Raw genomic sequence first — 17,636 nt, forward strand, 5'->3', positions numbered from 1 at the left:
GGAATAATGTATTGAGGTGGATAGGAGAACTGGTTGGCAGACAGGAAGCAAAGAGTGGGAATAAACAGGTCCTTTTCAGAATGGCAGGCTGGGTTCAGTGCTGGGACCCCAACTATTTACAATATACATTAATGATTTAGACGAAGGAATTGAAGGAAATATCTCCAAGTTTGTAGATGACACTAAGCGGGGTAGCAGTGCAAGCTGTGAAGAGGATGCTAAGAGGCTGCAGGGGGGATTTGGACAGGTTAGGTGAGTGGGCAAATGCATGGCAGATGCAGTATAATGTGGATAAATGTGAGGTTATTCTCTTTGGTGGCAAAAACAGGAAGGCAGATTACTATCTGAATGGTGACAGATTAGTAAAAGGGGAAGTGCAACGAGACCTGGGTGTCATGGTACATCAATCATTGAAGGTTGGCATGCAGGTACAGCAGGCAGTAAAGAAAGCAAAAGGCATGCTGGCCTTCATAGCGAGAGGATTTGAGTATAGGAGCAGGGAGGTCTTACTGCAGTTGTACAGGGCCTTGGTGAGACCACACCTTGAGTATTATGTGCAGTTTTGGTCTCCTAATGTGAGGAAGGACATGCTTGCTATTGAGGGAGTGCAGCGAAGGATCACCAGACTGATTCCTGGGATGGCAGGACTGACATATGAAAGACTGGATCGGCTAGGCTTATACTCACTGGAATTTAGAAGAATGAGAGGGGATCTCATAGAAACTTATAACATTCTGACGGTACGGGACAGGTTAGATGCAGGTAGAATGTTCCAGATGTTGGGGAAGTCCAGAACCAAGGGTCACAGTCTAAGGATAAGGGGTAAGCCATTTAGGACCGAGATGAGGAGAAACTTTTTCGCCCAGAGAGTGGTGAACACCTGTGGAATTCTCTTCCACAGAAAGTTGTTGAGGCCAGTTCATTGGGCATATTCAAAAGGGAGTTAGATGTGGCCCTTACGGCGAAAGGGATCAGGAGGTATGGAGAGAAGGCAGGGGTGGGGCACTGAGGTTGCATGATCAGCCATGATCATATTGAATGGCAGTGCAGGCTCAAAGGGCCGAATGGCCTACTCCTGCACCTATTTTCTATGTTTCTATACAAGTTGATGTTGTTGTTGTTGCCACAATACAGGGGCTGTTGCTGACAGCACTAAATGCAGCGTCAAGTTCCTAAAGTGAATTAAAGTTGAATTTGTGAGGTGAACTCAACATTAATCTTTTCCTATAATCTAGTTCTGATGGAGAGTCGTTAACCCGAAACGTTAACTCTGTTTTTCTCGCCACAGATGCTGCCTGACCTGCTGAGATTTCCTGCATTCTCGGTTTTTATTTCAGATTCCAGCATCCGCAGTATATTGCTTTTTTATTAACCTCTTCCTCCTCCTCACCCCACTAAACACTGAAGTTTGACATTCTAAAATCAATATTTGCTTACTTTGGATGGTCTTGCAACGAAATTGTTGCATTGTATATACTTATTTATAACACAGTAGAGAAAATTATAAGTTATAACGCTAGGTTATGCTTTTAAACCAAACAAATGCATGGCTAATGGGTATTTTTATGCAGTGATATTTTCTGTAATGTTATAAGACTCAGCAGAAATCAACAAGACCAGGCATATCAGTATCTTCAGCACTTTGAGGCAGCTACCAGAGTTCAGTTAGCCAGCCCACTCCCTAATAATTGTAAAAGCTCTCCAGACAAAAACAGATAAATACATTTGAAATGATAGGTGTTTCCGGTTTGAAATTAAATACAATGGCTGGCTAACGTTATTAGCCCTCCAGGGGCAGAGCGGAGGGGAGGGTGGTCTGCCATTGTTCTCTCAGGCCCGTCACTTTCAGCATTGAACCCAAATGCACATGGGCGGCATTCAACCCCAGGGATAGAGCGGTTTCTCTGCCACAATGGATGCTGGGAAAATAACTCCCCATTCCATAAAAACAGTTTGTTCCACAAAATCCGCTGCCACCTCATGCACTGACATCACCACCCTCGTGAACAAAGGAAAGTGGGTTCGAACAGCAAGAGAGGTCGACATTCCTGCCCCAGCACCAGGATGAGTTCCAAGGGAAATTATAGGACTTGAAAATATAAAGATAATTTATATATTTCTGCTCTTCATGATTTAAATAAAACACTATCCAATGAAATCTGATTAGACCATTTTCTTTCAATAGATTCTAGCACTACAGTTTGACCAAATGCACCTAAACAAATTTATTTGGCCTTTAAATTACTCTGGTTCAATGTTAGATCACTGGCATTACTATCAGCAAAGCATGGTTACCAATGTAGTATCTTTCAAATCAAGTGCCCTTAAAGCCATTACGTCAGTGCTGCTGGCAATCTGCAGAAAGTAGAGTGTTGTGCCTGTGGTTTGCACCTGTGCACTGACTTCAGTTCCTCACAGCCTTCCAGTTCTCCAGAATTTCTTAGACAACTGCTGGCACAAAACCAGGTACAAAGACATTCAGCTACAGGGGACTCAGCTTTATAAGGTAAATTCAATAATGGTTGCAAAGTTCATCAGACATCATGTGATCAAACCTCTAGGAATACGTCCATTGAGTGTTGGCAACCCTACATCCAGTAGCAGTTGCCTTTCTTCCCTTGTTTCAGGATTGCTCGTAGCTTTTAGAAATATGCTTTATTTTTCTTGTTTATCTTTCATTCTGGATAAAATCCAGGTTTTCTTCATACTTCTCAACAGAGTACAGCTGGAAAACAATCCATCATATTTTAGTAAGGGTTGTATTTCTGAAGCTAACAAAGCAGAAATGATTTCAATGAAGTTCAATTTTTCTGTTCAACCTCTGCCTAGTTCAATACTGTCCACTGCTGTCATGGCACGATTCATTGGCAGAGGTACCTGGCAAGTTCTAACTCTGCTATCAATACCATTCAAGTCAGAAGTTCAGATGCACACAGCAGTGACCTCCAATTAGTTCTCCCTGCAGGAAAGCACCTCACATCTGTTCAGAGCTTGTGGAATGCAATCCCACATCCTACACTGCATGATACAAAATGTTAGGTCACTGTCTCACTTGGCTACATCGTTAAAAATCAATTAGTATTGAAAAGAATAAAATAGAATTTGCTGAGTTTTGTCCAGAATGCAAAGGGAACTGGTCATCATAACAACATTTTGCAACTGTAACTGTCGTTAATGCACCACAGAGTGGTTGGGAGTCAGATTGTGGTGAAATTCCCCATAAATTCTCAGTCTCATCCACAATACCAGAAAGCAGCACCAAGGTCAGGTGTTTTCCCACAGAGAAAGAAAGTCAGCCATTTAACCACTCTTGCTCATCTCCCAGTAAATGTCAGAGAATGCCTGGAGAGTTTGGAGTAGCCTCCCAGCTCTTAGATGAAGAACGATGTTAAATTAACTAAAGAAGGTTTTAAAAAAAAAAATGACAACATTTATATAGCACATTATTAAATCTATCCGTTTAACAGGTTTCATAGCCATTTGAAATTTTTCATATGGCTTTTATTTCTCGAGATAGTATCTCAACCCCAGATTCTGGGTTGCATGTTCTTAGGCAAAGGTAGTGGGCAAAAGCTCAAGAGAAGTGAATGCTCTGCAACCAGCATTTGCTCACCATCGATATGAACCCGATGGTTTGCATAGTTTGAGTGGCCTTCCACAAGTAGCTTATTCTACAGTCCATTATCCATTTGCTGAAAAGTTCTACCTGAATTCCCTTGCAATGCCTTCAGTTTAAATTTCAGTTAAATATATACTGTTCTACCTGGAAACATTTTGCTGCAACACACCTCGGTACATAACATTTTAAGCTTAATATTAAACAACTCAAGCTCATGCAAAAAGACCTCAAAGAGATACTTTGCCATTTAAACCCTTGATCCACTTGCAAACCCAGGTTTTCTGTATTGAGAACAGTAATGTGTCACAAGTGTGGCTGTTTGAAGTGACGCCTACATTAAAAGCGGTTTGGTACATTTTCGCAGCGAAATCAGATTTTCACCTCCACCCACATAGATTGAAGTTGTTTCTGGACCAGCTGAACACTTAGATACACTAAGAAGTTTGAAAAAATAAGAGCAAGGACCACAAAATGAGAATGGATTCCCCAATAAGCAGGGTCTGGCAGAGAGGGGGAGGTGAATCATGAAGGAAATTCCTTCTGAAATCTCCTCACTATTTGGTCACTTGTAATGCCAGCACATAACATTTTACAGAGCATCTACCATTGCAGTACAAGTTACAAAAACACCTACACACATATCATGGCACAATACATACTGAAAATAGGTGAAAGCTTGGTATCACAGACACGTTGATTATCTCATCAACAGGATACTTGTACAAATAATGAACTGAATGTCATCTTCACTAGCCGTCTCCTTAATTAGGGCCAGAAGTATAAATTTCTCCCTCCCCCCACCAATCATCATGGTGTTATTCACCTTGTATGTAGCAGCCCAGCTAGAGCAGATCATAAGCATTGACTGCCCATGGGTAGCCCAGTATGCCAGACCACCAATGTGCAGTTCCATGAATTGGTGGCGTACAAATTCAATTCACCACTGATTTCATATAAAAGTCACGGTGTCGTTCTCCCATTGGCTCAGTGAGCAATATAGACCAGGAATTTCCCAAGTTTGATTCCTTATTTGTGATGTTAGCTGATCTCTGCCAATGTAATATTAAGGGAGCAACAAATGGCCTCAACGTCCTGGAGCTAAAGAATGGAAAATTCAATCTGAGTTCCCATTCTTGATCACTATCCGGTGACGTTTGATCGAAGTGCACGTATGGGCATGTATCAGGTGAAGACAGATTTGGGTGTCCCCGCAAGGTTTCTTGTGGCCAGAAAACCTGCCAGCACTCACTTTACACATGAATAATAGTCACTTGAGCAAGGTAGTGGTGCTCATGGAACTATACCCCACCATCTTTGGAAGAAAAGCAGAGGGGAGAAAATTACTGACGAAGGGAAAATAATAGCTGTGAAGTGCCAAATAAATGGTAGAGGCACCAATGGTTATGGTGCTGTGGTAAATCTGTGCCAATGTTAATGCCTCACATACCCCACTGATGAAACAAGAATGGTGGCAATTTATAGGAGCAATTTGAGCTTAAGATAACCGGATCTTAACAGAACAGAACAAAACAGCCCTGTGGTGACAATAGTGAATATTATTTTTTAAAGGTCATGAGAGATGCAATAAAAGAGCTATAAAATAAAATATAAATCAAAATACCATAAACATTCAATTGTTATATGATGGGAGGAATGACTTGTGATCAGGCTAACATCCACAGCCATAGTGGGAAAGAGAAATAATAAAAATTCTGTACACAATCTTCAGTTGCACCATTGACAACTGATTTATTGATTTTTACAATTGGAATGTGAAGGAATTTCAAGACGCACCTACTCTGTTGCGCTCAAAACAGTTGCAAGTATATCCATACCCTCCCTCCAAAACATCACAACTGCACATCATTATGGTTTTTGTAAAATCCTTACACAATACCACAAATCCACACGAGGCACATTCTGCAGACAAGTTCACTCTGTGACCTGAACCTTTATTCACAGGACCAAGAAGTGATGACCCTGCGTGGGACCTCCCTTTATATACCTGGATGATCAGGTGAGGAGTGTCTCCCACAAGTTCACCCCCTGTGGTCAAGGTGTGCATTTCTTACGTATATACAGTATTGCAGTGTTGTTACATAAAGGTTACATACATGACATCACCTCTCCCTCAACATCTTATTGGGATCATAGTTTAAGTCTCTCGGATGGTCTGCGCTCTCTCGTGGAGCGCCGCAGTTGGGGCTCTGGTTGTTGAGCCTTGGTATGCGTGTCTGTCCCCTGTGGTGATTCCGGCCTGTCCGGGCTGACCGCAGGGACTGTGCATGCTGCTGAATGTTCTTGTTGCTCGTTCACTGGCGGTGGTGTGAGCACCATCTCATGATCTTCCTCGGGTTCCTCAGTGTCCATGCTGAACCTTTTTTTTTACTTGGTCCAGATGCTTGCGGCATATCTGCCCATTGTTAAGTTTAACCACTATGACCCTATTCCCCTCTTTGCCTATTACAGTACCCTCAAGCCATTTGGGCCCCAAAGCGATATTGAGAACAAATACGGGGTCATCAATTTCTATACATCTCCCCCTTGAATTTCGGTCATGGTACTTGTTTTGGGACTGGCGCTTGCCCTCAACAATGTTGGACAGGACTGGATGAATGAGGGACAGCCGAGTTTTGAGTGTTCGTTTCATGAGTAGTTCCGCGGGCGGGACCCCCGTGAGCGAGTGCGGTCGGGACCTAAAGGCCAGCAGGAGGCGCGATAGGCGGCATTGAAGGGAGGGTCCTTGAATCCGGAGCATGCCTTGTTTTATGATTTGGACCGCATGTTCTGCCTAGCCATTGGAGGCCGGCTTGAACGCTGCTGTCCTGACATTGTTAATGCCATTACCCGACATGAACTCCTGGAATTGGTAGCTTGTGAAACATGGGCCATTATTGCTAACCAGGATGTCCAGCAAGCCGTGGGTCGCAAAGACCGCGCGCAGACTCTCCACGGTGGTGGATGTCACGCACGAATTCAAAATGATGCACTCAATCCATTTCGAGTACGCATCAACCACAATAAGAAACATTTTTCCCTTGAACGGGCCCGCGTAGTCTACGTGAATACGTGACCATGGCCTGGTGGCCAGGGCCACGGGCTGAGTGGGGCCTCCCTGGGGGCATTACCTAGCTGGGCACACATCGTGCACCTGCGAACAGAGTGTTCCAGGTCTGAATCAATTCCCGGCCACCATACATGTGACCGGGCAATGGCCTTCATCAGCACGATGCCTGGGTGCGCGCTGTGGAGTTCCCTGATGATTGCCTCCCTGCCCTTCTGGGGCATGACTACCCGGCTGCCCCATAGTAGGCAGTCAGCTTGGATGGAGAGCTCATCCATCCGTCTGTGAAACGGTCTGACCTCCTCAGGGCATGCTCCGTGTGCGGGCGCCCAATCCCCAGTCAGGACACATTTCTTAATCAAAGATAGGAGGGGATCTCTGTTGGTCCAGATTTTGATCTGGTGGGCTGTGATGGGGGAGCCTGCGCTGTCAAAGGCATCGACAGCCATGACCATCTCAGCGCTTTGCTCCGCTGCCCCCTCAGTGGTGGCCAGTGGAAGCCTGCTGAGCGCGTCAGCGCAATTTTTGGTGCCGGGCCGGTGTCGGATGGTGTAGTCATACGCAGCCAGTGTGAGAGCCCATCGCTGTATGCGAGCTGACGCATTGGCATTGACAGCCTTGCTGTCTGACAGCAGGGATGTTAACGGCTTGTGGTCCGTTTCTAATTCCAAACTCCTGCCAAAAAGGTACTGATGCTTTTTTTTTACACCATAGACACATGCGAGTGCTTCCTTCTCAACCATCCCATATCCCCGTTCAGCTTGAGCGCGCGCGACCTGGAGGCATAAGCCACAGGTTGTAGTTGGCCCTCAGCGTTACCCTGCTGCAACACGCACCCAACCCCATAGGACGATGCATCACATGTCAGAACCAATTTCTTATGGGGGTCATACAGGGTCAACAACTTATTTGAACAAAGTAGGTTCCGCACCCGATTGAAAGCCTGTTCCTGACAGTCCCCCCAAAACCAATCGCAACCCGTACGCAGAAAAATGTGTAGCGACTCCAACAATGTGCTTAACTTTGGCAGAAAGTTCCCGAAATAGTTCAAGAGTCCCAGAAATGAACGCAACTCCGATGTGTTGCCGGGCCTGGGCGCTTGTCGAATCGCCTGTGTTTTGGATTCGGCGGGCCGAATCCTGTCTGCAGCAACCCTCCGGCCCAAAAAACCCAACCTCGGGAGCCAAAAACACACATTTAGACTTCTTGAGTCGCAGGCCTACCCGGTCCAGTCGGCGTAGCACCTCCTCCAGGTTGTGGAGGTGTTCCTCGGTGTCACGACCGTGATAAGGACGTTGTCCTGAAATACAATCGTTCCGGGAATGGATTTGAGCAGGCTTTCCATGTTTCTTTGAAAAATCGCGACCGCTGACCGAATGTCAAACAGACACCTGTTGTAAACAAACAGTCCCTTGTGCGTGGTGATGGTGGTCAGTAGTTTAGATTCGTCGGCCAGTTCTTGGGTCATGTAGGCTGAAGTGAGGTCCAACTTGGTGAACAGCTTGCCGCCTGCCAGCGTGGCAAAAAGGTCCTCCACTCTCTGGAGCGGGTATTGGTCTTGTAGGGACACCCGGTTGATAGTGGCCTTGTAGTCGCCACAGATCCTGACCGAACCATCCGCTTTTAGGACGGGAACGATGGGGCTCGCCCAGTCACTGAATTCAACGGGCAAGATGATGCCCTCTCTCAGCAAACTGTCCAACTCGCTCTCAATTTTTTCCCACATCACATACGGCACAGCTCTGGCTTTGTGGTGCACTGGTCTGGCGTCCGGGGTGATGTGTATCACTACTTGGATACCTTTGAACGTCCCGACACCAGGTTGAAATAGTGACACAAATTGCTGCAGGACCTGTGAGCATGAACTTCGCTCCACAGATGACATGGCATGCACATCCCCCCATTTCCAGTTCATCTCAGCTAACCAGCTCCTCCCCAACAGTGTGGGACCATTGCCCGGGACAATCTAGAGCGGCAGCCGGTTCACTGATCCATTGTGTGTGACCGCCAACATTGCACTGCCTAGCACTGGAATGATTTCTTTGGTGTACGTCCATAATTGCGTCTCAATGCATTCTAGTTTGGGTCTGCTGGCTTTGCGTGGTGACAGCTTTTCGAATTGTTGAACACTCATGAATGACTGGCTGGCCCCCGTGTCCAGCTCCATGTGTACAGGGATACTGTTTAATAGGACTTTCATCATCATTAGCTGGCATTTTGGTATATGAGCTGTGAATGTTTGCCACATGAATCCGCTGAACTTCAGAGTCCATTGATTTGCCCCAAGCGTCATCCTGCCTCGCAGAACCCTCATCTGGTTCATCCGCCTCGTATATTAGCCTGGTTACAGGCTTTCTGCACATTCTGGCTAAATGGCCACTGAGGTTACAATTTCTGCAGACGAACTGTTGAAACCTGCAAGTCCGGCAGCATGTCTGCCCCCACACCTCCAGCATGAACTGAGATTCCCATTGTTGTGAACAAAAGAGCTGTTACCAGGCATTCCTCGCTGATTGTCCCTTTGACTGCTCTTGAGCACCCTGTTAGTGGGTGTCAATGGCCCCATCCCGGGCCGCATTGTCCACTGGGGGGGGGGGGGCGTAAATGTCCGTTCAGCCTGCCATTGTCTCTGTCGGAGACTTACTCTCGAGTCTATTGCTGCCTGGGGTGTCTCGAACTGCCCTTGCCTGCCTGCAGGGCTCTGAGTCACGTTTATGATATTGACTCCCTGATCCATCGCCACATTGGAGGCAGAATTGCACATGTATATTATCTTGGTTTCCTCCTCCCCCACCATAAATGTCTGAGCCATCAACGCCGCCGCTTCCAAGGTCAAGTCCTTGGTCTCAATTAGCTTTCTGAAAATCCCAGCATGACCGATGCCCTCAATAAAGAAATCCCTTAGCATCTCCCCCCTGCAGGTGTCTGTGAACTTACAGAGACTGGCCAAGCGCCGGAGGTTCGCAACGAAATCCGGTATGCTCTGTCCTTCCCAACATCGGTAGGTATAGAATCTGTGTCGGGCCATGTTTACGCTGCTCGCCGGTTTGAGGTGCTCACCGATTAGTTTGCTGAGCTCTTCAAAGGTTTTGTCCGCCGGCTTCTCGGGTGCTAGCAGGTCTTTCATGAGCGCGTAAGTCTTAGGTCCACAGCTGGTCAGCAGATGAGCCCTTCGCTTGTCGGCCGCTGTGTCTCCCAGCCAATCCTTCGTGACAAAACTCTGCTGGAGCCTCTCAATGAAATTGTCCCAGTCCTCACCAACACAGTACCATTCCTCTGTGCTGCCGGTGGCCATTCTCGTGGGTCGTTGATTCCCGTTTCTCGTCGCCAATGTAAAATCCTTACACAATACCACAAATCCACACGAGGCACAAGGTTACTCCATGACCTGAATCTTTATTCACAGCACCTAGAAGTGATGACCCTACGTGGGACCTCCCTTTATATACCTGGATGACCAGGTGAGGTGTGTCTCCCACAAGTTCACCCCCTGTGGTCAAGGTGTGCATTTCTTAGGTATATACAGTATTGCAGTGTTGTTACATAAAGGTTACATACATGACAGTTTTATTCTCAGGCTATTGATCATAAGATAAATATGGACGAGGAAGGCCAGTTGGCCCATCTTAGCTCATCTGTTCAGTAAAAGCTACAGTTTCCTGCTGTCAGGATTAATAAATGATCTCGTAGTAAAGGATCCTCTAGGAATGAGTGACCATAATATGGCTGAAATCCAGTTGGAGGGGGAGAAAGTTGGTTCTCAAACCGGGGTCATAAGCTTAAATGAAGGAGACTACAAAGGTATGAGGGCAGAATCTATGGAATTCTCTGCCCCGCAGAGCTGTGGAGGCTGGATCATTGAATATATATAAAGGCAGAGATAGACAGATTTTTGAGCGATAAGGAAATAAGGGGTTATGGGGAGCGGGCAGGGAAGTGGAACTGAGTCCATGATCAGATCAGCCATGATCTTATTGAATGGCGGAGCAGACTCTAGGGGCCAAATGGCCCAATCCTGCTCCTATTAAGTTCTTATCATGATTCCAAGGTATTTGCCTCCACTCCTGTAACCAGAAGACCATCTCACATGTTGATCATTCTGACATCAGGCCTAAAGTTACCTTTCACGAGTTTGGTCCAGGATCCCTTGTCCTATTATGGTTTAATCTGAAGTAGCATTTTCATTTTATTCTTTTCTTTACTGTACCCATGAGGTATTTGATTCCTCAGGTCGAGGATGAAGAGACTCTAGTTTCTCCAATCTTTTTTCAGGACTTAGTCCTCTAATATCAGGAATCAGTCTTTATCTACAGTGCCTCCATGATTTCAATATCTCTACATTGTCTCAATAACTAAAAACTTGCCATAGTATGCAAAGTGCAATTTGACCAGAGCACTGGATGGTTTCAGTATGACATTCTCTGACTTGTACTCAACTGATTTAGCAGTGCAGTTCAGCATTGTATTTATGAGGCTAATCAAAATGTGAAAAATACACTTTAGGTTCAAAAACTGAATCAACCTCATCAAAGTGTTAGTGTGTGTGTGTGTGTTAGTGTGTGTGTGTTAGTGTGTGTGTGTGTGTTAGTGTGTGTGTTAGTGTGTGTGTGTTAGTGTGTGTGTGTTAGTGTGTGTGTGTGTTAGTGTGTGTGTGTGTGTTAGTGTGTGTGTGTTAGTGTGTGTGTGTTAGTGTGTGTGTGTTAGTGTGTGTGTTAGTGTGTGTGTGTTAGTGTGTGCGTGAGGGTGCGTGCGGGTGCGTGCGGGTGCGTGTTAACCACTGATTAAACAAGGCTGCTCCTGGTCAGTATGCTGAGGGAAGACTAACCTTTTCCCTCCAGAAAGTATTTAGGACTCCGATTAGGGGGGATATGTCCTAAAGTATTCCTACAACACCAATTGCTTATCTCCTGAAACTACTCACAGGCTACTGGTCCAGTTGGAGGGCCCTTGGTAGTAAGGAGATCGATCTGGAAGTTAAGTCGAGATTGGGGGATGGGGGTGGGCAGTAGGCTCTTGCGGCACGAGTTTTAGGGGTAGGAAAGTACTTTGGGGGGGGTCGAAGTTAGGGCCAGAAGGGGCTTAGCCAGTGGGAAGGGATGAGAGAGAGAGAGAGAGAGAGAGAGAGAGAGAGAGAGAGAGAGAGAGAGAGAGAGAGAGAGGGAGGGAGAGAGAGAGGAGAGAGAGAGAGAGAGAGAGAGAGAGAGAGAGAGAGAGAGAGAGAGAGAGAGAGAGAGAGAGAGAGAGATGAAGGATGGCAGCAGATGGACAGAGGAAGGTTTGTTCAGAGAGAGCTCCCTAGGGAGCTGCTATCCCATCCGCCATTTCGGCTGCCCCCAAAAGTTAGTCGCCATCCTCCGCGATAGCATGCAAGCAGTGATCTTGACCAACGGATCCACCACAGACCCAATCAACGTTCAAACTGGGGCCAAGCAGGACTGCATCTTTGCGCCAATCCTTTTCTCGATCTTCCTCGCTGCAATGCTCCACCTCACACTCAACAAGCTCCCCGCTGGAGTGGAACTAAACTATAGAACCAGTGGGAACCTGTTCAACCTTCGTCGCCTCCAGGCCAGAACCAAGACCGTCCCATCCTCTTTCGTCGAACTACAGTACGCGGATGACACTTGCATCTGCGCACATTCAGAGGCTGAACTCCAAGTCATCGTCAACATCTTTACTGAGGTGTACGAAAACATGGGCCTTACACTAAACATCCATAAGACAAAGGTCCTCCACCAACCTGACCCCGCCACACAGCACTGCCCCCCCAGTCATCAAGATCCACGGTGCAGCCCTGGACAACTTTCCAAACCTCGGGAACCGATCAGCAAGGGCAGATATCAACGACGAGGTTTAACACCGCCTCCACCACCTTCGGCCGCCTGAGGAAGAGGGTGTTCAAAGATCAGGCCCTCAAATCTAGCACCAAGCTTATGGTCTACAGGGCTGTAGTGATACCCACCCTCCTATATGGCTCAGAGACGTGGACCATATACAGTAGACATCTCAAGTTGCTGGAGAAATACCACCAACGATGTCTCTGCAAGATCCTGCAAATCCCCTGGGAGGACAGACACACCAACGTCAGTGTTCTCGATCAGGCCAACATCCCCAGCATCGAAGCACTGACCACACTCAACCAGCTCCGTTGGGTGGGCCACATTGTCTGCATGTCGAACACAAGACTCCCAAAGCAATCGCTCTACTTGGAACTCCTATACAGCAAGCGAGCCCCAGGTGGGCAGAGGAAACGTTTCAAGGACACCCTCAAAGCCTCCTTGATAAAATGCAACATCCCCACCGATTCCTGGGAGTTCCTGGCCAAAGACAGCCCTAAATGGAGGAAGAGCATCCGGGAGGGCGCTGAGCACCTCGAGTCTCGTCGCCGAGAGCATGCAGAAAGCAAGCGCAAGCAGAGGAAGGAGCGTGCGGCAAACCAGATTCCCCACCCACCCTTTCCTCCAATGACTGTATGTCCCACCTGCGACAGAAACTGGAATTCCCATATTGGATTGTTCAGTCACCTGAGAACTCACTTTTGGAGTGGAAGCAAGTTTTCCTCGATTTCGAGGGACTATGATGAAGATCACAGGCTACTAGTCCCAGTTACAGACAATCAGGACAGATGCAATCAACCAACTGACAAATGTCTATTATTTTAAAGCCTTCAAAAGTAAACTATTTTTCCAAGTTCTATTATTTAACCTATTTTCCCCCAAGTTAAAAATAAATCCTTTAACTAAAGAACCGAAAATTTCAGGCCTCTGATGAACTAACGTAAAGGTATGGTCTGGTATCGTACTAAGCCAGACAGACCAGCAAGTCACTGGGCTGCAGTCAGTATTTTTTTTAAAAAGGGAAGATGAAGAAGAGAAAGAGAGATATAGCCCCCTAAAAATGCACCTACACAAGTAAATACATTAGCTGATCATGTTACAAATATTGGGTATGCTGTTTTACATTTCCTAACATTACACTGTTTACCTGGATCACCAATCTGGAAGAGTTAATTGATCTCAGACATGTGTACTATTTAACCGATCTCGGCAATTGAGGTCCTACTATCAACCTCAATATCCGTGGGATACAAAAGGGGGCGAGAGAAGGGGAAATCAGCCAGGGCTGTCACGACAGCCTTGCGGAAATCTGGACACTGGATGAGGAAAGAATTGGCCACAATTGTGAAATCCTCTATAGTTCAGCAGCTTGTTGTGCACAGACAGCACTTTGAAGCATTAACACAAGGTTCAATCCCCGCACAGCAGAGTTGCCAATCTCAGTGTAGGGACACCAAGTAGATCCAGGCACCTACCTACATCATAGAGGAAAGTAGACATGAAGACATCCCTGGAACGCTGGTGTATCTCCTAGTGATCTGTTCCCAGCAAGATTGCCATAGTCTTGAAAGCACATACACTGGGCTCATCAATATTTCTCCAATGGGGGAGGGACGTCGAATGATCACCCCCCCGCATACACAAGAAAACATGTTAGTTGATCATGTTACAACCAACCTTGGATAATGCATCGATCATAATGCTGCTTACCTTAATTGTTTCTCCTTCTATATTCACCGGCTTCTCTCGAAAATCTACCCCTATGGTGGCTTCGGTCTTGTCGGGAAACGTTCCTCCACAGAACCTGAAGGTCAGACACGTCTTACCAACATTGGAGTCCCCGATTACAATAATTTTAAATATCCGCGCCTGCACCGAGAGTTCCAAAGACGATTCATAATCCGTGGACACCTTTTTAGATGTGAAACTCCGGCTCTCGCCATTCGCCGCCACTTGATTTGCCATATTGGAAACCTCTTTGTGTTACTAACGAAAGTGAAACAAATCTTCACAAAAGGATATTTTCACGCTTATCGGGATAAGGTGCCCTTGTCCACCGATGAAACCAGAATCGGCTGTCAAAAGATTTAACATAAAAAAAGATTAAATATAAAACATTTGGGCTGAGGTTGTATCAATCAGCATCGTTACAAGCAGGGCGAACCTTGTTTTTTCAGATTGATTGGACTGATGATAAAACTGGAAATAATGTTATAAAGCTGCTCCTTTTCCCCTCTCGCTCCGCGCGTTGGTTTTTTTTGTGCTGATTAATGGGGCCACGCAGTAATTGATCAGGTGAAATTGACGCAGTGATGGAGGCAGAGCGTTGGCTCCAGGACAAAGCACTGCTCGCAAGATAGACCCAGAGAATCCGTCACTTACAGGGGACTTTAAAGCTAGCTGTGCACCTCCCTGCAGCATCCTCGTTTAATTGCATGTAACATTTCTCTCTATGTGTAAAGTATTATAAATGCGTTGATTTTTTCTCCTCTTTAGTGCACATTTATATTTTAATTGCCAACATTTTCTAACCAATACTGATTTGTTCCCTTTAGTTTTCTAATGACTGATACTGGAATGCAGTTCCACAGGAAGAGAGTCCTCCTATGGTTATCCAATTAGAAATGTTTAATGTGTGAGCCTGAACAGTGAATGCAAGTTCCTCATTCTACTATAATGAGGGCATCGTAGGTGAGCTGTCCTTACTCCACATATACCATTTCCAGCAAGTGTCAGGGGATATCAATCAACAGTGCAAATCTTGGCTGATTTCCCATCCTGCCCCTCCCTTTTATTGCTCAGGTCACCGAAGCCAATTGTCGAATTCCTAATGCTGCCCTTGCTGAGATCAACAACTCAATCCCGATCAGGAATCAAACCTGGTCTGTATGGTATAGCATCAACAACAACTTTCATTTATATAGTGCTTTGTACATAGAGAACCCTCCAAGGCACCGGAGATACCAAGCTTGGTCAAAGGGATGAGCTTTAAGGAGGATCTTAAAGGATGAGAAAGAGATGGACACGTGATCCCTTCAGGCAACACAGATACTAAGGAATTTGAAGAGCTTACTTACTTTTGCTTTAGCTTCATATTTAAAAAAAAATCATTCCTTTAATTAGAATCAGGTCAGGCAGCATCTGTGGAGAAAGGAAGGTAGGGTTAACGATTCAGGTCAATTAGCCGTTGACACTGATTACATTGGCTCAATGCTAATTTGTGTTACAATGACATAATTTGCTTTGTGAGATCATAGGCAGTCCCTCGGAATCGAGAAAGACTTGCTTCCATTCCTAGCATGAGTTCTTAGGTGGCTGTACAATCCAATACGAGAACCACAGTCTCTGTCACAGGTGGGACGAACAGTGGTTGAGGGAAGGGGTGGATGGGACTGGTTTGCCGCACGCTCCTTCCGCTGCCTGTGCTTGATTTCTGCATGCTCTCGGTGACGAGACTCGAGGAGCTAAGTGCCCTCCCAGATGCACTTCCTCCACTTAGGGCGGTCTTTGGCTAGGGACTCCCAGGTGTCAGTGGGGATGTCGCACTTTATCAGGGAGGTTTTGAGCGTGTCCCTGTAACATTTCCTCTGCCCACCTTTGGCTCGTTTGTCGTGAATGAGTTCCGAGTAGAGCGCTTGCTTTGGGAGTCTCGTGTCTGGCATGTGAACTATGTGGCCTGCCCAGCGGAACTGATCAAATGTGGTCAATGCTTCAATTCTGGGGATGTTGGCCTGGATGAGGACACTAATGTTTGTGCATCTGTCCTCCCAGGGGATTTGAAGGATCTTGCGGAGACATCGCTGGTGGTATTTCTCCAGTGACTTGAGGTGTCTACTGTACATGGTCCACATCTCTGAACCATACAGGAGGGCGGGTATTACTATGACCCTGTAGACCATGAGCTTGGTGACAGTTTTGAGGGCCTGGTCTTCAAACACTCTTTTCCTCAGGCGGCCGAAGGCTGCACTGGTGCACTGGAGGTGGTGTTGGATCTCGTCGTCAATGCTTGCTCTTGTTTATAGGAGGCTCCCGAGATAAGGGAAGTGGTCCACGTTGTCCAGGGCCGCACCGTGGATCTTGATGTCTGGGGGGCAGTGCTGTGTGGTGAGGACAGGCTGGTGGAGGACCTTTGTCTTACTGATGTTTAGCATAAGGCCCATGTTTTCGTACGCCTCAGTAAATACATCGACTATGTCCTGGAGTTCAACCTCTGTGTGTGCACAGACGCAGGCATCGTCCGCGTACTATAGCTCGATGACAGAAGTTGGAGTGGTCTTGGAACTGGCCTGGAGATAGCGTAGGTTGAACAGCTTCCCACTGGTTCTGTAGTTTAGTTCCACTCCAGCGGAGAGCTTGTCAACTGTGAGGTGGAGCATGGCAGCGAGGAAGATTGAGAAGAGATATCATTGTGTTGACTGCACATAATGTGGCAAAAATGACATGCAATTCTTCTGACTATCTTTCCCTCTTCAAAATGGTGCTGTGGCTCACAGAGAGCTTCACTGTCACATTGGTTTGGAAGTCAGAAATTCTCAATAGCACAAAAAGCAGTTTTTCAACAATGGAGAAATACCAGATAGATCAAACCAGAACTAATATTACAATAAGTGGCATGAGAAATAAGCTACATACAAAGGTATTTGGATCTGTGCTCTGAAGTATTGCTGGAGTCAGTGATGGGGCTAAGAGCAGGTAAATAACTATTCTGCGCTGTCACTACCACTGTGTGCCACGTCACTTTCAGACACAATTTTGAGACGTAGACTGAATGCAGTTCGATATCAAATACTGTTCATCCCTCTGCTTTTATCTTCAAACTAAGTAGAAAGACAGTTCTCTTGTGGAATCATGAATATTGAAATAAAATTGCCACGAATGAAAGCATCCAGATGTCACCTTGACAGAACACTGACCTTTGAACTTTCCTCAGCACATTTACTAATGAGAACATTCGACCAGGGCTCTCAACTCCCTTCTAGCTTTCCTAGAGTTATTGCTGTACCTAATACACCACATCTCTGTGGAACTTGATGAGTCTGGTCCCCTCTGCAACAGTGCATCAGTCATGCCTTGAATACCCTGAAGAGATCACCTCTCCATCTCGTTCTCTTCCCTA

General features: G+C 46.3%; 1 protein-coding gene across 1 annotated transcript in view; it reads right to left on the reverse strand.

The window, feature by feature from the left end:
• The window catches only part of rab33a (RAB33A, member RAS oncogene family), a 29,287-nt gene extending 14,802 nt beyond the window's left edge, over positions 1–14,485 (reverse strand). Inside the window, exon 1 of the mRNA XM_070881970.1 lies at positions 14,231–14,485. Within this exon, the coding sequence (XP_070738071.1) occupies positions 14,231–14,485 (255 nt within the window). The remainder of the gene's footprint in view (positions 1–14,230) is intronic.
• Between the last annotated feature and the right edge of the window lie 3,151 nt (positions 14,486–17,636).

Source organism: Pristiophorus japonicus, chromosome 6 (genome assembly GCF_044704955.1).
Source record: "Pristiophorus japonicus isolate sPriJap1 chromosome 6, sPriJap1.hap1, whole genome shotgun sequence".
In the NCBI taxonomy this organism is placed as follows: Eukaryota; Metazoa; Chordata; class Chondrichthyes; family Pristiophoridae; genus Pristiophorus; species Pristiophorus japonicus.